At 55.5% G+C, this 20,666-nt stretch overlaps 1 protein-coding gene across 2 annotated transcripts in view; it reads right to left on the reverse strand.

Moving 5' to 3' along the window:
* LOC112545886 (alpha-2-macroglobulin-like protein 1) overlaps positions 1 to 20,666 on the reverse strand; it is an 87,249-nt gene that overhangs the window by 16,620 nt on the left and 49,963 nt on the right. For both annotated transcript variants that reach the window (XM_075918658.1, XM_075918657.1), the window contains exons 17-26: positions 18,262 to 18,346; positions 17,523 to 17,667; positions 16,452 to 16,677; positions 16,071 to 16,197; positions 11,355 to 11,476; positions 11,166 to 11,217; positions 10,672 to 10,746; positions 10,017 to 10,190; positions 9,540 to 9,621; positions 8,828 to 8,984 (exon numbers count right to left, since the gene is read on the reverse strand). In XM_075918658.1, coding sequence (XP_075774773.1) covers positions 8,828 to 8,984; positions 9,540 to 9,621; positions 10,017 to 10,190; positions 10,672 to 10,746; positions 11,166 to 11,217; positions 11,355 to 11,476; positions 16,071 to 16,197; positions 16,452 to 16,677; positions 17,523 to 17,667; positions 18,262 to 18,346 — 1,245 coding nt within the window. The remainder of the gene's footprint in view (positions 1 to 8,827; positions 8,985 to 9,539; positions 9,622 to 10,016; positions 10,191 to 10,671; positions 10,747 to 11,165; positions 11,218 to 11,354; positions 11,477 to 16,070; positions 16,198 to 16,451; positions 16,678 to 17,522; positions 17,668 to 18,261; positions 18,347 to 20,666) is intronic.

The raw sequence follows: 20,666 nt of genomic DNA on the forward strand, positions 1-20,666 counted from the left end.
CCTATTCTGCCTATAAAGAAACCAGGAAGGGACACCTATCGTTTCGTCCAGGACCTTTGAGCTGTCAACGCTATTGTTATTTCTCAGTTTCCTGTTGTGCCTAACCCGGCCACTATTCTCTCCTCTATCCCACCTGATTCCACCCATTTTACTGTCGTTGATCTCTCCTCCGCCTTTTTCAGTGTTCCCCTCCATCTTGACTGCGAACACCTTACTGCTTTTACCTACAAAGGACAGCAATACTGCTGGACTGTTCTGCCACAAGGGTTTAGAGATTCTCCCACCTACTTTTCACAAATTCTGCGGCGGGATCTCTCTGACATTACATTCCCTTCTGGCTCTGCTCTTATTCAATATGTAGAAGATTTGCTTCTTTGTAGCGCTTCCCTTGAGGCCTGCAGATTAGATTCTGTTGTACTTCTCACGGCTCTAGCTAATAAGGGTCATAAAGTGTCTAAACAAAAACTACAGCAAGCCTATGGTTCGGTATTTGGGCCACGACCTCTCGGCGGGGAGCCGTCACCTCTCTGCTGATAGAATCCAGGTAATTCTTCGTGCCCCTAAGCCCACTACCCATTCCCAAGTCCACTCTTTCCTCGGTATGGCTGGCTATTGTAGACAACGGATTCCTAACTTTTATCAGATAGCCAAACCACTCCAGGATCTCACTCGTAATGCGACCCCTTCTCCTACACTGTGGGGATCTCAGCAAGACACTTTTACTTTTCTCAAGCAGGCCTTGGTATCTGCTCCGGCTCTAGGCCTGCCCGATTACTCCCGTCATTTCACTTTGTTCTGTCATGAAAAAGAAGGATGTGCTTTGGGTGTACTGGTGCAGAAACATGGTGATAAATACCGCCCTCCTGCTTATTACAGTACTTATCTTGACCCTGTTGCTGCTCCATTCCCCCCCCCCCCCCCCACCTGCATGCTGTTGCTGCAGCAGCGCGAAGTTTAGAACAAGCAGAACCTTTGGTTTTACAATCTCCTCTAACACTGGCTGTTCCTCATTCTGTGTCGGCGTTACTCTTAAAGGGAAAAGCCCAGCACCTTTCTAATGCCCGTCTTGTTAAATATGAACGGCTTCTCTTTGCTTCTCCCAATGTCTCCCTAATTTGTTGTGACACTTTAAATCCTGCTACACTGCTCCCTGCACCCCACGAGGGGGAGCCTCATGACTGTTTGCAGGTTGTGCAAGCCGTCACCTCTCCAAGACCAGACCTTTCTGAATCGCCTTTGGATAACCCTGATTTTATACTTTATACAGATGGTTCTTGCTTTTATAATTCTAGTGGAGTTTTAGTAGCAGGCTATGCAGTTTGTACTGTCTGGGATGTAGTAGAATCTGCCCCTCTACCTGCTGTTTCTTCCGCACAGATAGCAGAATTAATGGCTCTTACAATGGCCTGTCATATTGCTGCAGGAGCCTCTGCTACTATTTACACTGACTCCAGCTATGCCTTTGGGGTAGTCCATGATTTTGGTATGCTCTGGAAGCAGCGGGATTTTCTTACCTCCTCTGGCCACTCTATAAGAAATGGACCTTATGTAGCCGCTTTACTTGATGCAGTTCTGTTACCCTCGGCTCTTGCTATTGTTAAGTGTGGAGCTCATTCCTCTTCCTCTAATGAAGTTGCATTAGGAAATGACATGGCCGATCGGGCTGCTAAGGCAGCCGCCTTATGTCCTCCTTGGGCCGAAGCATTGTACCCTTCTCTCCCACCACCGCCAGCTCCTACGCCGTCTCTTCCGGAACTGGCCCTCCTGCAAGACCAAGCCCCAGAATCGGAAAAGCAGGAGTGGAGACTGGCAGGGTGCACCTTGCACCCAGACCACTTGTGGTGCAGCTCTGATGGCCGCATTGTTGCCCCAGTGGTCTTGCTACCTCACCTTGCCTCCGTGTTCCCTGGATTGTCACATGTTGGCAAAGGGGGGATGGTAGCAACCCTAAAACAAAATTGGTTTGCTCCCAAATTCTCCCAAGCAGCCAAAGATTACTGTCTGGCTTGCCCTGTCTGCCAAGCCCACAACGTGGGTAAACCTGTAAAGACAGTTCCGGCAACCAGACCTCCGCCTTTGGGACCATTCCTGAATTTACAGATGGACTTTATTCAATTGCCTAAATGTCAATCTTTTGAATATGTGCTGGTTATTGTTTGCTTGTTTTTGGGATGGGTAGAAGCTTATCCCTGCAGGAAAGCTGATGCCATCACAGTGGCAAAGAAACTTCTAAATCATTACATCCCGTCATGGGGAATGCCCCTTGTGATCTTCAGTGATACAGGCACACACTTTACTGGACCAATTGTTCAAAATCTGGCAAAGTACTACTCTATCAGACAAGCGCTTCACTGCCCGCAACACCTGGAGAGCGCAGGAGCAGTAGAGAGACGAAATGGGATTTTAAAAAACAAACTTGCTAAAATATGTGAGGACTCTGGCTTAACATGGGTAGAAGCACTCCAAATTGCCCTAATGAGCATGAGAGCCACTCCTAATCGGAAAACTGGACTCAGTCCCCATGAGATTGCATGTGGTCAGCCTATGAGAGGGTATGTCTACACTATAAAGTTAATTCGAACTAACAGCCGTTAGTTCAAATTAACTTTAATAGGCGCTACATATACAAACTGCTAGTTCAAACTTAATTCGAACTAGCGGAGCGCTTAATTCGAACTAGGTAAACCTCATTCTACGAGGACTAACGCCTAGTTCAAATTAAGTAGTTCGAATTAAGGGCTGTGTAGCCACTTAATTCGAACTAGTGGGAGGCTAGCCCTTCCCAGCTTGCCCTGATGGCCACTCTGGGCATAACCAGGGAAACTCGTCTGCCTCCCTCCCGGCCCTGGAGCCCTTAAAGGGGCACAGTCTGGCTACGGTGCCCGTGCCAGGTGCAAGCCTGCCAGCACCCAGCCAGCAGACCCTGCACCTGGCACGGCACGAGCCAGCCACCCGCTGCCACCCAGTCCTCCGCCTCTTCCCGGGACCAGGCTGGCGGCTCCCAGGAGCCTGCCCGGGACTGCAAGAGGGGGGTGCCCGCCTGGTCTAGTGCGGAGATCGTGGACCTCATCCAGGTTTGGGGGGAGGCGTCCAACGTCCACGACCTCCGCACTAGGCACAGGAAAGTGGCTGTCTAGGGCAGAATAGCTGCCAGCCTGGCCACCCAGGAGCAGGTTTGCATGAAAATTAAGGTGGTCCAGTGAGACCCCCGACCCTGAGCTTAGAACATAAGAACGGCCATACTGGGTCAGACCAAAGGTCCATCTAGCCCAGTAGCCTGTCTGCCGACAGCGGCCAACCCTAGGGACCCTGGAGGGGATGGACCGAAGACAACGACCAAGCCATTTGTCTCGTGCCATCCATCTCCAGCCTTCCACAAACAGGGGCCAGGGACACCATTTCTACCCCCTGGCTAATAGCACTCCATGGACCCAACCTCCATGACTTTATCTAACTTCTCTTTAAACTCTGTTCTAGTTCTAGCCTTCACAGCCTCCTGCGGCAAGGAGTGCTACAGGTTGACTATTTGCTTTGTGAAGAAGAACTTTCTGTTTTTAGTTTGAAGCCTGCTACCCATTAATTTCATTTGGCGTCCTCTAGTCCTTCTATTATGGGAACTAATGAAGAACTTTTCTTTATGCAACCTCTCCATGCCACTCATGCTTTTATAGACCTCTATCATATCCCCCCTCAGTCTCCTCTTTTCTAAGCTGAAAAGTCCCAGTCTCTTTAGCCTCTCTTCATATGGGACCTGTTCCAAACCCCTGATCATTTTAGTTGCCCTTTTCTGAACCCTTTCCAAGGCCAAAATATATTTTCTGGGGTGAGGAGATCACATCTGTACACAGTACTGAAGATATGGCGTACCATAGTTTGATACTTCCCCTCCTCCTTGTTCCCCTGGCATCCCCCTTCCAGCTCCCTCCTCCCAGGTTTCCCCCTCTCCTCTCCCATCCTCTTTTCCCCTCTCCCACCTCCTTTTCCCAGACTCCCCGGCTGTGTCTACACTGGGCCACTTATTCCGGAAAAGCAGCCGCTTTTCCAGAATAAGCTGCGAGCTGTCTACATTGGCCGCTTGCTTTTCCGGAAAAGCACTGACGATCTACTGTAAAATTGTCAGTGTTTTTCCGGAAAAACTATGCTGCTCCCGTTCGGGCAAATGTCCTTTTCCGGAAAAACTGTTCCGGAAAAGGGCCAGTGTAGACAGCACAGTAGTCTTTTCCGGAAAAAAGCCCCGATCGTCATTTTCGGAAAAGCATCCTGCCAATGTAGACGTGCTTTTTCCAGAAATACTTATAACGGAAAACTGTTCCGTTTTAAGCATTACTGGAAAAGGGTGTCAGTGTAGACATAGCCCCCGAGTTTTGTTCAATAAAGAGAGTTTCTATTTTTGACCAGACGTGTCCTTTATTTTGTACATCAGGAAGGGGGGCTAGGGAGGGGTCAGTGGAAGGAGGTGAGGGAGGAATGGGGTACGAGCCCCCGATGGGGAGGACTGGGGTGGCTCTGCGGGCTCCTCGGGGTGGAAACTCTCCTGCAGCCCCCCGATTGACCCCTCCGGATGGCAGCCTGCGGCAAGTGCAGCCGGGCTGATGGCTGAGTGCTGTGATGTGCCGAGTGTGGGCACTCAGGGCACTCCAAGCCAGGACTGCTTAGCTGTCCCTCATCGAGGTAGACAAGCAAGCGGGGAACCCTGAGAATTGTCTGTCCGGGGTGGGGGTCGGGTCCCTTTAAGCACAGCCCTCGACTAGCCTGAGACAGCAGCTCCACGCTCTAAGTCCTAACCTGATGCCCTGCCAGCACTGCTTCCGGCCAGCCTTAACTTTGGTTCAGTGTCCACTCAATGTAGACATGCTAGTTCGAATTAGCAAAATGCTAATTCGTACTAGTTTTTAGGTCTAGATGCACTAGTTCGAATTAGCTTAGTTCGAATTAGTGCTGTTGCGTAGACATACCCAGACTGTTAAGCAGCCCAGAAATTGACCTGTCTGATGCCACATGATGTTGAAGAAAGCATAGTCAAGTATTGTCAGGAATTTATGAGGTATGTACAGTCCTATCATTCACAGGTTAAAAACGCCTTCCAGGAGGCCCCAACTGAGCCATGCCATAAACTGCAACCAGGAGACTGGGTTTGCATGAAGGTTTACCAGCGGAAGACTGCCCTGGAACCCAGGTGGAAGGGTCCCTACCAAGTCCTTCTGACCACCCATACTGCTGTAAAGTGCGAGGGATTGCCCACCTGGATTCACGCTTCCCACTGCAAACCGGTTCCAGCCCCTACAGAGGTTGGCCCCAACAAGGAGCACCGCAGACCTGGTACCAGAAACCCAGGTCCAGAAGTAGATGGGGATCAGCGCAGGCCTGGTACTGGCAATCCAGGCCCAGAAGCAGACGATCCTGAGAGACCGAGGCCAAGGTACCAGCTGCGGCCCAGAAGAACCTACCAGCGATAGGTGAAGCAAACTGCGAAGTCCTGAAGAACAGCCGGCATGCGGCTGGACAAACAATTCATGCTAATCTTATGCTTAATCTTGTTTTTAATACCTAGTAGTTATAACCTATATGGTTCAAATGTGTTTATGCTTTTAAAGAACCATGTTTCCCAGGAATTTAATTCCACAGGTTGCTAGATATGTGCTCACGGTCTTGTACATTCAGAAGGAGGCATCCCAATGATTCCAGTCCCACTAAACAACACTCAAATGAACGGCCCATTGTTTAGTGAACTAAGCCAAATGATATGTGGCAGGATAAAGGGTTCACTAACCCAGGGTATATCCGCCTAGCCCTAACCCCAGTGGGAGAGTGCTGCTGGACATGTAATGGTTCCGGAGTGAGGATGGGAAAGAGCAGGTGTGAGATAAGCGTTGTCCTGAACAGGGTATGGTATAGAAAAACAAAGGCCCTTATGACTTTGGAATCGATGGGTACTATTTGCAGTGGATGATGCAGCCCCAATGCCATAAAACCTTAACAGCGAAGGTTGGCCATTACTTCATATGTGACCGTAGGACACATAAAACACTGCCCAAAGATCGGAGTGGAACCTGCTATATTGGAGCAGCCTTCCCAGCCATTCGAATCACTAACCACCTCCTTGGTAGTAGAATCCGAAACTACCGAGAGATTACAGAAATATAGCCTGTTTGGGGAATTACAATCCCAAGGTTGTGTGTGGCCTACACAGTAAAAGAAATTCAGAGGCTGGAAGTAGCCTTCAAGAAAGTATCTAATGCCACAACCAAAGCCCTCCGTGCCATTAATAAGGAGCTAGGAGAAGTAAGGCATATGGTTCTCCACAACCGGATGGTCCTAGACTAAGTCCTAGCTAGTAAGGGCAGGGTTTGTGCCTTAGTGGGAGAAGAATGCTGTGTGTATATCACTGACACCAGCAAGGAAGTAGAGGAAGATGCCTCAGAGATTGAAAGAACTGTGGAAAGCCTAAGATAGGAGGAAAGCTGGACCCTCTGGGGTTGGTTGGGAGGCTGGTTTGGACATGTGGGAACTTGGATTTAGCGAGGTGTGGTTTTAGTATTGGCTATATTCTTTTGTGCTTATTTCTGTTTCTTGTTAATCAAATGGGCTGTGTCTACACTTGGCCACTTATTCCGGAAAAAAAGCCGCTTTTCCGGAATAAGCTGCGAGCTGTCTACACTGGCCACTTGCTTTTCCGGAAAAGCAACGACGCTCTACTGTAAGAAATCAACTGCTTTTCTGGAAAAACTATGCTGCTCCTGTTCGGGCAAAAGTCCTTTTCCGGAAAAACTGTTCCAGAAAAGGGCCAGTGTAGACAGCACAGTAGTCTTTTCCGCAAAAAAGCCCCGATTGCGAAAATGACGATCGGGGCTTTTTTCCGGAAAAGCGCGTCTACATTGGCCACGGACGCTTTTCTGGAAAAAGTGATTTTCTGGAAAAGCATCCTGCCAATATAGATGTGCTTTTTCCGGAAATACTTATAACGGAAAACTGTTCCGTTTTAAGCATTTCCGGAAAGGGGTGCCAGTGTAGACGTAGCCATGCTGTATTTCTTATATTCTGAAAAACACAAGACAGACCCTTACCAAAGGGAATGTGGAAGTAATGATGTTAAAATATGATGAGCAAAGAAAGGAACAAGAAATGTACATAAATACTTTGATGGAAATGGAGGTATAAAATGGTTTCAAAGTTAGCCTTTAAAAGGCTAAAAGGGGGGAGTTGTGGAAACCATTTCATATTTAGCTAGAAGCCATCTTGTATAACAGAAACCAGTTCAGCTTTTTTTGCTTTAGCACGTAGATTGGACTGAACTTTCTGTCACTCCGTGTGAGAGGCCTACAGGATGGGCTATTGGAATGTGTTAATTGAGCTGGTTGGGAGAAGATCCTTACTCCCTAACACCTGTCTTCTATCTTGCTGATAAGGCTTCGCTCTTCATAGTTTAATTGATGATTTCTGTAATTGGATGCCCTGACGTCAGACTTGTTTGGTTAAGGGTGTAAAGATACTAGGATTGATTGTATTAGCAGCCTTACTGGGCCTGGCTCTGCTGGGCCCACGTTTGGCTCACGCTGTGCCTTATTGATCAATAAAGCTGTTTGTTAGTTGCCTAACCAGAGAGGAGTGTTTTTGCTTCCACAGGGAAGAGGGGCCCTTGACACAGGTTCTAAAGATGACTGTTGCACCCGTGGAGGGGGGGGGGGGGGGTTGACCCAAAAGTCTGTACAGAAGGGGCCACATGAGGTGTCGCATGAAAGCTTCTGTTCTACTGACTGTCTGTGCTATTCATGTACTTGTGTAATGTCTGTCTGCGGAGTTATAATTATGGACTCTGTGGTGATGCTGGAAGGTTCTCTGTCTGAGCAGAGCAATGGGCAAAGAATGGTCAGCCAGTGGCTATGCTAATTAGCAAGGCTCCAGAGACAGTAGATCTCTAAGTGCCAGAGACACACTTGAGGAATGTCTGGATATCTGCAGACCAGCCACAATAATGGTTGCTGCCTTGGGACACAAGGATAAGTCGATGGACCATGGGACCTGCAGTGACCTGCTCTGGCCAGGAAGATGCCAGGAGAGGGATATAAGTGCCATGTGGCACCCTCTGTCTGCTCTTGAGTTCAGCTCCTGATCCCAGATGCAGCCTTGCAGGGAACAACGAGCCAGAAAGAACCGTGGACCCATCCTGACATAGGATGTAACCAGAGACTTTTAAGAGAGCAGTTTGTAACATCTCTGCTAAGAGCCTGTATCGAGAACTGGGAGATTCGATGCATGTGATGTATTCTCCTTTAACAACCTCACTCTCGTGCTTTTCTTTCTTTTAGTAACAAACCTTTAGATTTTAGTTTCTAAAGGACTGGCTCAGCGTGATCTTGAGGGTAAGATCCAGAGAGTAAATCGATTGGGATCTGTGGCTGGTTTCTTGGGACCAGAAGAACCCATTCAGGGTAGGTGAGATTGGGTTCTAGACCCCTCACCTGTGTGCAGGCCTGGAGCTGATTGGGGCACAGGGAGAGCTGGAGTGTCAGAGGGGTTTTGCTCGTGAGGTTTCTGGCTGGCCCGATTGGCAGCTGAAGGGCTCTGTGTGACTAGTTTGCAGCTATTTGGGAAGGGCCTCCACTCAGGAGGTGTAAGGAGCAATTTGCCCTGAGTGAATGCCCTCAGCTGTGCCCAGACCCAGCTCTGTCCATCACACCCGGCTCTCCGGGCCATTCAACCCCCGCTAAGACCCAGGGAAACCCCCAAACCAAACCAGATTACAACAACAAGCTGCCAGGAACTTGCCCAGCTTCTCCCTCCTTCCCCACCCCATCAGCCCCCCCCCCCCCCCCCCCCGGGCTCCCACCTGCAGGATGTTCCTCAATGGCTCCCCCACACGGCGGAAGCAGCCGCTCTCCAGCTGGTGACGCTGCAGCCACCGCAGGCTGCGGTTTACATGCTTCTTGTCGATGGAGATGTAGGGTCTGGCCTGGCCAAAGGACTTGAGGACGAAGGCCGTCAGCCTGGGCGGGGAGAGACCCGTTACAGCAGGGGTGGGGAACCATTTTGATGTGGGGGTCATTGACCCACAGAAAAATCAGTCGGGGGCCATGGACAAGTGAGAAGCAAAGAGAGAAGGAGAAAGACCCTCCCCCCATTCCCCTCACACACCAGAGCTGGGAGTGGGGGGCAGGCTAGTAGACATTGTGTGCTCCAGCCCGGTGGGTTGGGGGCTGGGGTGCCAGCACAGACTCCCCAATGCTGAGCCTCGGGGGCCGGATACAAGCAAGCCAGGGGCTGCATTCGGCCCCTGGGCCTGAGGGACTCTCTGCTGGAGAGGCTGTGGGCCAAGAAGGAGGCATGTGGAGGGCCAGGCTTGGGGGGGGGGATCCAGCATATGGGGGGATGAGCAGAGCTGTCAGGGGAGCCCGGGGTGGGACGGAGGGATTGGCGAGAGGGCCGTGGGGCAGAGCTGTGTGGGGAGCAGGACTGGAGTGGGGCTGGGGGTCAGACTGCAGCCCATGTCTGTCCTGTCCCCACCTGGAGCCTTGACTCGCCCATGCAGGGCAGCCCCTCACCAGGTGTTGCCTGTGGGGTCGCTCTTCCCATGTTTGCTGTAGGAGCCGTCCTTCTGCTTAAAGAGAAGCTGGTGCTGGTACCCTGCAGGGCAGGAGAGATGCACTGAGTCCTGGATCTGCTCGTGCGCAGAGGTTAGAATCCACCCCCAGCCTGGGCCCCATGGGGCCTGCTTAGCCCCCCTGCTGAGATTCGGAGATTCCAGGGGGCGGTTTGAATGCGGTGACAGAGCAGAGGCTGAAGAGGGCCCTGACCCTCCTAAGCCCTGCAGTGCCCCGGCCTGGGGCTGGGTCCCCCCCGCCCCAGATCCCTAGAGGGGAAAGGGCTTTTCTCCCTTTCCCGAACCCCTGAGCCAAACACCCCAGGGCCAGCCAGTGCCTGCAGCTAGGGCTGGACTGGAACCCGGGCCCAGAGGTGGTGTGGACAGGCCCTGCCCTGGCCCTGCCAGGCCCTGGGAGTGGGGGAGGAAGGACGCTCACCGCTCTGCAGGAATCTCTGGGCCTTGTCTCTGATCTCCGGGCTCAGCTGCCCGCTCTTCTCCAGGTACTGCAGGATGTAGATGTTGGAAGCGAACCAGATCATGTTCTGTTCTCCATCGCCAAAGGGCATGGCCAGCAGGTCTATGTTCTGCAGAGCCGCGCCCATTATGTCTCCTGCCACCAGGGGTTCGGGGAGCAGAGAATGACCAGGCTGAACAACAGCTGCCCGGCCCTAACTCCGTGTCCCTGGAGCCCTGGAACACAGGGCCTCCGAGCCCCCAGTTCAGTTCAGCTGAATGGGCAAGAGGCCCAGTGGCGGATATAGGGCAGGGCGAGCGGGGCGGCTGCCCTGGGCCCCGTGCTTCAAGAAGCCCCGCGCATGCGCCATGTCAAAGGGGGGCCCCATGAAATTGTGCTGCCTTGGGCCCCGCAAAATCGTCATCTGCCCCTGAAGAGGCCAATGCCCTGGCACAGCTTCCTGGCACAGTCTGTGGCCCCAGGCAAGGCCTTGGAGCACAGACTTCAGGGCCAGTCCTGCCCCAACCCTAGGCCCCCACTTCCCCTCCTGGGGCTCTCTGACCGGAGCGCTGGGCACAGCCGGGCTGGCTGGGCAGGCACCGCGCCCTGGCAGGGGTGGGGCAGGGGAATTCCTTACCCAGGACAGTCACGTGGGCCCGCTCGGACCCCGCCAGGACGTTCGCAGGCAGCTGTAAGGAGATTTCTTCGGACGCTGCGAGACACAAAGGCAAAGACACAACTGGAAAGGCCTGATGGGAGCCTGCCCCAGCCCCCAGCCAATCAGATCCCCCCATTCCGCCCACCTCTCGGGGCTCTCGCCCGGTCACTGCCCCTCGCTCAGTCCCAAGCTCCCCGCGCCGCGGTACGCCAGGGCCTTGGGGGAGGGGCGGGGTTCTCAGGGCAGGGCCCTGCCTGTGGGGTCGGCCCCTCTCCCGGCCCCACAGGGCCCTTGTGTTGAGCTCTGCAGGGAGCTTAGGACACATGGGCCAGGCTGACAGGAGGAGGAGCAGGTGCAACGGGCCCAGTGAGACTCGGGAGGAGGAGCTTGGCCCATTGGCCCATGGCAGCCGGTTCCATAACTGCTCAGGCATCTCCTGTGTTACGGGCCCCAGACAGGCGCTGGGCTCCTACCTTCCTGGCAGAGCAGGGAGCTGTGCGACTTCTCCTCCACGATCCCCCCCGGCTGTTGGGAAGGAGCATCAGAGAGTCAGGAGACAGGACCCTGCACGTCACAGCCTGACAAAGGTCAATCACAAGTGCACACTCAGTCCATGGCCACCCCACCTCCCTCCACTGAGCCCGGCCCCAGCAGACACTGACCAGGACCCGCAGGGGCTTGATCACGGTGTCCACTCGCCCCTGGGCCAGCACCACGGCCAGCTCGTTGCCGCACAGCTCCTCGGTGCGCAGGGCCTCCGTGCTGACGGTGAAGTTCACCTCCCCTGCGGAGCCAGGCGGAGACGCCCGTTAGACAGCCCCACGCCCATGCCCAGCCGCTGCAGAGGGCCCCGGTCCGAGAGGGGAGGGGATAGCAAGGGGGCAGGCGGGGAAGAAGGGAGAGAAAAGCAGAATAAAGACAAAAAGGTGAGAGAGAGAAAGGGGGAGAAGAGAGGGCAGAGCGGAGGGAGGTGGCGCCTGTGGGAAGTGGCGCGTAGGCTGGAAGGGGTTTCTCTGCCCGGCTGTCTTCCCCCCCACCCTGCAGCTCTTCCCCTGTTCCCCTCCCCCATGGCACCAAGCCCTGAGAGACCCTTTCCTCCCCCTCCCAGCACAGAGCCTCTAATGCCTCTCCCCCATCCGCCTCCATTAGCCTTGATTGCGGGGGGGGGGGTCCCCCAGAGCATGAGCCAGCCAGTTGCAGCCATATCATGAGCATTAGGCCACATGTGTTAATAGAAGAGAGCACCACGCACTGGGGGTTGCTTTCAAAGCAGGCTTTAGGGAAGGGACGGGCGACATTTTTTGATGGGGGCTCCACTCCAAAAAAAAAAAAAAGTTGTGGCCTCCGTGTGTCCCAGGCCTTGGAGACACGTGCGAGCTGTGTGGAGGGGGCGTGTGACTCCTCGGTCAGGTCGCGGGGCGTTTGGAATCGTTGCAGTGGGAGGGAGGATTCTGCTGCCTCCGGCTCTAGGAGCGCCCCCATGAATCTGTCTCCTGGGGGGGGGGCTCTACGGTAGGTTTGTGGATATTTATAAGGAGCCCAGTTGGGAGGAGCAGTCTCTGGTAGGCTGTGTCTACACTGCACCCCTTTTCCGGAAAAGGGATGCAGATTAGACACTTTGGAATAGCAAAATCCGCAGGGAAGTTAAATATCCCCCGCGGTATTTGCATTTACATGGCTGCCGCTTTTTTCCGGCTTGGGGATAAGCCGGAGAAAAGCGCCAGTCTAGACGTGATTCTCCGGAAAATAAACCCTTGAAAGTAGGAATAAAAGATCCTCCAGAAAAGGCTTTATTTTCCGGAGAATCACGTCTAGACTGGCGCTTTTCTCCGGCTTATCCCCAAGCCGGAAAAAAGCGGCAGCCATGTTAATGCAAATACCACGGGGGATATTTAAATCCCCCGTGGATTTTGCTATTCCAAAGTGTCTAATCTGCATCCCTTTTCTGGAAAAGGGGTGCAGTGTAGACACAGCCGTAGTGTTTGTCTTGGGTACTGTGTGTTGGCGTGTGGGCCCTGGGTTAGGCAGTCGTCAAGGCAGGGAAAATAATGATGTTCTGCCTCCTAAGAAAGGCCGTGACCATGGCTAAAGTCTTGGAAGAAGCTCCAGGGGCCGTGGACAGACCAAAAGGAAGGACTCGGTATTGGTAGTGATCTTGTCCTACCACAAACCTTAGAAATCTCCCGTGGGCAGGATGACTGGGTGTATGAAAATATGCGTCCTGAAGGTCTAGGGTGAGAACCAGTCCCCTGTGTCCAGTGCTGGTAGAATAGTTGCAGGAGCCACCATTCTGAATTTGCTGCTGCAGACAAACCTCTTGAGCTTTCTGAGACCTAAAATTGGCCTCCTGCCCCGTTTTCTTGGCAGTTAGAAAGTAGTTGGAATAGAATCCTCTTCCCTGATATCGGTGGGAACCGGTTCTATTGCCCCCAGGCTGAGCAGCTTGTAACACGTCTCGTGGGAGGGGTCCCTGGAGAGGGACGCGGTACGGGGTTGGGTAGGGGGTATAGATGTAACAGGGATTGTGTAGCCTGATTTGATGATCTCAAGAACCTGTTTGTCCATTGTGATCGAGCCCCATTGATGATAAAAGGCTCTCAGGCGGGGATGGAAGGTTGTACTTGGATGCGCTGCATCTGTGGGGTGGTCGTTCAGACCCCTGACCAAAGCTTCAAATCTGCTGTCTATTTGAAGTGGACTGAGTGCTGGAGGACGGGTTGTGTTGGGTCCCCTTCTACTGGGGCGTTGCTTGGACCTGTGGTCATGTGACCTCTGCTGTTGCCTGTGATAGTTTAAGTCTCTTGGTCTGTGGTTTGGGATGAATCTGAGTCTTTTATTAGGCCAGGTGCACATGCCGAAAGTACGCAGTGTGGTGCGGGAATCTTTCAGTGAGTGTAACACCGCATCTGGTTTTGTAGCAAACGGTTGGTTCCTCTCAAAGGGAGGGTCCCTCCTCCTTTGTCTGTAATTCTTTCAGGACTCCCAATGATTGTAACCATGGGGCCCTGCGCATTACTCTTGCTGTTGCAGGGATCCTGCTGTATCCACCACATCCATTGCAGCCTGGAGAGCTGTCTTTGCTGTGGATTGGCTCTCTTTGATGATGGACTGGAGACGGGGTCTCTTGTTTTCAGGAAGATCCTGTAAGAGATCTTGTAATCTGGAATAACTGGCATGACCACAGTTAGGCAGAAGGGCCATTGAATTTGATATCCTGCACTGGAGGCTGGCGGAGGAGTACACTTTCCGGCCAAAGAGATCTAAGCATTTGTGCTCTTTCGCCTGAGATCTAGATTTGTATTGGGAATGTTTTGATTTGTGATGAACCAAGCCCACAACCAATGAGTTTGGGTGCGGATGTGAGAATAGAAAATCCATCCCTTTGGCTGGGACAAATATTTTCTGCCCACTCTGTGGTTGGTGGGGGGAGTAGAAGCCAGCGTCTGCCAGAGCACATCCGATGGTTCCACGATAGACTCATTAATGGGCAATGCTACCTTTGATGATGAAGCCGGGTGGAGTATTTTGAGTAATTTATATGGTTTGTCCTGCACTGAGCCATTTGAATAATTCTTGAAATTGTTTTAGGTCGTCTGCAGGTGGAGAGGGTGAAACTTGGAAAACTGCCTCCTCTGGAACAGGGGAAGACGGCGGGACCTGTGAGGAGCTCTCGGAATTGGACTGAGGAAAGTGCTGGGTCTGCCTGGGTTGTTACTGAGGGATGGGCACTAGAAGGTGATGAATGAGCCGTGGTGGCTGGAGACCCTGTAGCTGTAAGCGCTGGTGTAGAGGCTGGTGGACCTTGGGACCGGTGGTGATGGAAGTAGCGGGGGCGATGTTGGTGCCATGGCTCCCAGAGAGGCCACTGAGGTTGAAGCTGTTGCGGTGGATACACCCATGGGTGGTTAAGCCATGGAACGTGCGGGGGCGGTTGAAAAGGATGGTGTCGGGTGGAGCGTCATGAAGCTTCTGATCCCACTGGGGATGAGACAAAAAACGACTCCCCTGCCTGCTGCCATGTTTAGTTCACGGTGACACTGGTGTGGGAGAGTGGAAAAAAACTTCTTCACTCTGTCTGTACGGGCTACAGTGAGGTACCACTGGGGAGCACAGTGAAAGGACTCCCTGCACCGGTGGAGAGGGTGCACCTGACTTGTAAGTAAGCTTTTTGTAAGAAAGTGATGCGTCTCTTTAGCTGCTTTCTTATGCTCCGGTGCCATTGCTGGTATAGCTCCGTCTGCCAGGAACTGGCTCATTCAGTGCTGGGGTGCCTGTGGGTGCTGGCGGTGGCGTATCCTGCCAGTGCCAGCTAGTTAGCTGCATCGGAGGGGCCGAGCATTTCAGTTCTGACTCAGCTCTGATAGCTGAGTTCAGTCTTCACTTATTCATGGAGGTGGAAGCATGGAGCACTGGGGAATGGGTGGCCCAGGATGTGGTGAGCAGTGATTGTGCCGCAGAAGCCTGCAGCACTCGAGAGCCTCTGTGGGCGATGAACTTGCCCTTGCACAGGGCGCTAAGTGTGCCCGAGTGTCTGGGGACTTATCCCTGAGAGGCTGGAGGGATTTCTCCCAGAGGAGGTTCTTCAGCCTCATTCCACACCGATTCCCCGCTCTGGCGGGCATGCTGTGACAATGGGGCACTTTTACGTATGTGGCTTTTGCCCAGGTATTTAACACAGGATACGAGTCCGTCAGAAACTGGCCTTGAGTCCCGACATGAATCACATTTCTTGAAGCCAGGAGAGCTGGCATGTAGAACGAACGTGAGGAATCGGAGCTTGGAGAGAAACGGAGTGGAGAAGGGGGAAAACTGGGGAAGCGTTTTTGTTGTCGTCGGTGGTGGGTCTTTTAAAGAACTACGTGAACCTGCTCTTACACTGACTAAAACTATTGGCAGCTGGTAAAGTAACTACACTGCTTTTCAATTCCCTGTCAGACAGGAGAGCACTGCTGTGACTCCGTCTTCTGCTGAGGACAGTAGAAAAAGAACTGAGGGAGGATCACGCCGCATGCCTATCTACAGGCATAACCAGTGTGAGACGGACTGTGCAGGCGCAGTGCAGGAAGGCCCTGCTAGGCTCAATCTCCGACCAGCAGCGCGAGGACGCACGGAGACCCGAGTGGAGCACCCACAGGGACACTGTTCGGAGGAGAACTGCTGCTGTGTCTGTGGGTGTGGAAATGTCACGAACCGCTGCTCCCACAGAAACGGTGACGTTACTGCTGCAGTGAGTTCTGCAAATCACAGTAACACCCCCAGGCACCTGCAAAGGCCCCACCTGCCTGCCTAGAGCGAAGGCTCCAGCATCCCTTCCCTTCCCTTCCCCCCTCCGTGCTTTCCCCGCCCCTCCCCCACCACAGAGCCCCAGCGCCCCTTACCCAGGCTGCTCGCCGTCACCTCCCACTGGAAAGTTTTCCCTTCGTCTGCACAGAGGCAGCTGGTGTAGGCGCCGTCCTCACCCGCCTGCACCTGGAACTGCGCCGACTCCGCCAGCATCACTCGCACCTGTGGGCCCGACACAAGAGCCCCTTAGGGCTGGGGGGGGCCGCGCTCACACGCGCCAGCTCCAGGCCGAGAGGGGACCCCCTGAGGCTCAAGCCCCGCTCACCGCGTTGTGCTGAGCCCAGGGGTCACTGCGGGGTGTCTGGGTCACAGCTAGGAGCTGCTGGTGCCACTCGCTGGTCTGAGCCACTGCCCAGCCCCCAGCCCCAGCTCGCCGGCCCCAGCTGGTCAGCAGGGCAGCCCCGGGCGGCGCTCACCTTGATGCACTGCTGCAGGGAGTTGGAGACGGTGGCCTTTAGGGTGAAGACCTCTCCCCGGACCACGGAGTACGGCAAGGCCAGCTCCACAAAGAAGGGCTTGACGACTGTGAGGGTGGCCGTCGGGGAGAGGCCAAAGCCCCCCTCCGCCGTGCAGAACATCCCGGCTTTCCACTGCGTGAGGGTGTCGGGCACCGAGAGCGGGACGTCCGTCGAGCCCCCCTCGCTGGGCACGGACAGACACACACAGAGCGTCAGACGTACCCACCGCGGGGGGAGCACACGGGCAGAACCAGCAGACACATCCCGGCCTGACCCTCCCCTGGGATGGGGCCCTGAGCCGAACACCCAGAAACAGGCCAGTCCCAGGCATCCGAGAAGGGAAGCGCTCACAGCACCCCCAGCTCGCCTGCCCCTGCCCCACCCCAGCTAGCGCTGGATCCTGCCCTGCCCTGGGGCTCCTGGGCTGGACTCAGTGTCCCATGGGAGAAGGGTTGCCAGATGGTTTCAACAAAAATACTGGATACACTTGACATTACATCACAATCTACATTACATCTGACTGAGAAAATACTGGACACTTCTATTTTCTCAATTATAGTTTCTCAATTTTTTCGCCAAACAGAAAGCTCAAATACTGGACTGTTCGGTTAAAAACTGGACACCTGGCGACCCTACATGGGAGAGAGATTCCCCCGTTCTGCAGCCAGACACGACACCCCTGCCGGGGGCTATTCCTGGGAACCAGCCCCAGTTTCCCCTGCTGGGATCCCCACCCTCCCACTGGTCCCCCATGTGCAGAGGTGGGGGAGGGGCTGGCGTGAACCCCACTCTGCTAGCGAGTCGCAGGGTCCTGGGGCTCTCCAGGCTCCCAGCCCCCTGCCTCGCTCTCCCTCGGCGCTGGGCTGTTATTGCCGCCGCTGTGCTGGGTTCCTCTCCGCTGGCAACAGGCACCGGAACCAGCCCCACGCCAGCAGCCCCCCCGCCAGGGCTCTGCATCCGGGAGCGGCTGCTTCCCAGGGTCTGGCCCGGAGGCCTGGCAGGGACGGTGTGTGACAGCCCATCACTCACCCCACAGCCACCAGGTCCCACAGCCACGTCTCTGGGAAGTACGCACGCGGCGCTGGCACCGCCTGGGTGCAGGGCACGAGCTCCGGCTGAGCGACGATCTGTGGGGGCTCTTTTCTGCCGTAGGAACATACTTCCCAACGGAAGGCTAGCAAAGATCCAAAGGGGGGTGAGGGGACCCCACGCTGCTTGGGGGGGGGGTCACGTAGCTCACGTGTGTCTGCACCTACAAAGTCTCAATACTTGGGGCCGTTCTGGGGATGGACGTGGCCACCGGGAGCTCTGAGAACTAGCCCCTGCCCAGGTCTGTCTGGACTGGAGCAGCCAGTGGCCGAGCTGGGCTGGAGGGGCCAGGCTGAGGGTCCTACATGCAGCTCACCCCAGTGGACTCAGCACGTGGCTGTAGCCAGAGAGCCCCGAGCTCAGCCCGGCCTCTGCCCAAGCAGGGTTAATGGGACGTTGCCCTCCAGAGCCCGCCCAGGAGCCGCGAGCCAGAGGGGCCGGTCGTTAGCCACGCTGAGCAGCTGGGACAGGGAGGCCCAGAGAGGCCCATTGAGGACAATGGAGAAACCTGCCTCCCCCTCCCATGGAGAACAATGGATCTGCCAAGGGCACTGTCAGAACCAGGATCAGAACCCAGGTCCCAGGCCTGATGCAGGAGCCCGCGGGGCCGTCTCCCCCGGGGGGCCGAGAGGGTTGGGGTTTGCTGACTATGGGAGACGGAAGCTCCTGGAGCACTGACCTAGGTCATAGATATTGTCAATAGGCAATTCCCGGAACTGATGCTCACAGATGCGGGTGTTGGTGAGAAGCTTCAAAGCTGCATCCTGGGCGAGAAGGAAAAAGCGTCAGGAGCCGCTAAAGCACCAGAGGCGGCGCCAGGCCCTTGTTCCTGGCCAGGGCACAGGGTGACAGGCCAACGCCGGAGCAGAATTCACGGAGACTTGGCACCTGCCCAGAACTCTGCAACTGGCTCTGCCAAGGACTGGGCTCAGGGGGAAACTGAGGCACGGGGCTGGGAAAGGCCCATTGGTTCACCCCCCCCCTTTTCCATACAGCACTTCTCCCCAGGGGTCTGGCTCCAGCACTGCAAGTCCCCAGCGAGGGGGCTGCCACCAGGAGCCAATTGCAGCCTCACACGTGGCGCTGTTGGGCCGGTATCCCAGTGACTGTTCCGGCAGCTCACTCTGCCCATGCCAGGCTGCGTGGGCCGGAGGCTGGGACGCTCGCTCCTGGGTTCTGCTCCTCCCCTCCACACCCACCTGCTGGGTGAGCTGGGCAGGGCCCCTCCCCTCTCTGGTCCCTCCTCCCGTTGCGGGCTCAGACTGGGAGCTCTTGGGGGCGTCTCTGACTGTCTGTTCAATGCCCCCACATGACCTGAGCACAGACTGGCGCTGCCCAGCGGGGCCCTGCCCTTCCAGACTGAGGGGAGCCCTGGCCCTGAACCCCTGGCCGCCAGGCAGTGAAGGGGTCAGGCAGGGGCCACCTCAGCTCTGCCCCGGGGCTGGTGCAGGGACGGTGCCCGAGGGGGGCCCTGGGCAGGGACGTGAGGAATGACAAGGAGACGGGCCCTTGGGGGGGACACGCCCGGAGCCGAGGCAGCGCTGCGGCCGGGCGCCCTGCGGTGGCTGCGGCTGGGTGCGCCGGGGCAGGGCCTCGCCGGGCCGCCTGGCAGGGCTGCCTGTGACTAGGGACGTGAAGAAGCATTTCACTCCCTGAGTCGTCAGTAACATTGTTATCGAGGGCACGATCCGTCAGTGGGGGAGGCGCTCAGCCCCGGCTCGCACTGCGCCGGGACCTGCTTCCCCTGCGGCTCTGCACTGGAAATGGCACCTGCCCGCCGGCTCTTCCTACATTGAAAATGCTTAACCACCGTCACAGATCTGGGGCCAGCTGCAACTGAGCTGGGCTCGCTCACGTGGGTCCAGTAGCCCTCGTCCGCCGGGTTCCCGGTGGGGATCTGGGACGGGGCAGAGCAGCCTCCATTCATGGCCAGCCCAGGCCGCCACAGACAGGGTCTGCTTTGCCCCCCACCCCGCCTGCGCTGCTGCTTCTGAGAGAGGCAGGGGGCAGGGAGCAGGGGGCAGGAGACGGTGCTGGGGGGAACCAGCTTTAAATCGACTCCCCACAGCACCAGCTCCTGCTTCCCCCTCCTTGCTGCCTGTCATCCAGAGACAGCAGGCGGGGGGATGGGAGTAGCCAACTTGACTACAGGTTGAAACTCTTAACCGGGACTCTCTGGTCTGGCCACAGCCATGCTCCTTGGATGATCCAGGAGCAGAAAGTCCTACTGGAGGGCGAGCGCCTGGGAGCCAAGCAGGCTGGCAGGGCAGCAGGAGCCCCATACACAGTAGCCTGGTGGCTTGGCCCTTCCCCCGGCCGATGCTCATGTCCTTGACTCCCTCCACACCTGCCAATCAGGAGCCTCCAGTGAACCACCGAGAAACCCGTTGGCACCATCTCCGGGATCTCTGTTCCTGTACCCATGATCGCAGGGACACTGCTGGCTGGGGGGGGCGCATTTCAAGAACCCTGCTCAGCCCCCAAGGCCCCAGACTCGTGCAGGCTCAGCTGCTCTGTGGCGAAGGGGCACGTTCGGTCGGCACGTCGGGGGGATGGAGCAGGCTCAGCCCAGAGCGATTCCTCGCCCAGTAAGGCGGCCGCACTCCAACCCTCGGCTGGGCACGTGGGTCGCGCCATTCCCGGGGATCCCAGCCATGTGGGGCTGAAGCTCTCAGGAAGGGTCAAGTCTCTGCTCTGAGGCGGGAAGTTTTTCAGTGAAAGAGCTCCCGTGTATCATGGGAAGCCAAGTATTTTCCCCTCTCCCCGTCGGGGCAACTCCAGGGCCGTGTAAAGCTGGAACCCTCAGAAAGTTCAATCCGAGGTGACTCCTGGCCGGGGAATTTCTGCCCCAGACGTTTGAGTCTGAAAGTCACAGGAACTGAAAACTCACACAGGGCGTCCCCGCTGTAAGTCGCCCGGTGTACACCCGTTACGCACGGACGTCACTGTCGCTCGTTGGAACTGATGGGTGATAAATCCTCCCATCCCCCGCTCTTAAGTCGCACCAAAAAAAACAATTTGCGTAAATGGGAGTCAACAGCAGGAAAATAATTCCCCACGTTAAGTTATTTCACTTTAAGTCCA

This window comes from Pelodiscus sinensis, unplaced genomic scaffold (genome assembly GCF_049634645.1).
Source record: "Pelodiscus sinensis isolate JC-2024 unplaced genomic scaffold, ASM4963464v1 ctg39, whole genome shotgun sequence".
Taxonomy (NCBI): domain Eukaryota; kingdom Metazoa; phylum Chordata; order Testudines; family Trionychidae; genus Pelodiscus; species Pelodiscus sinensis.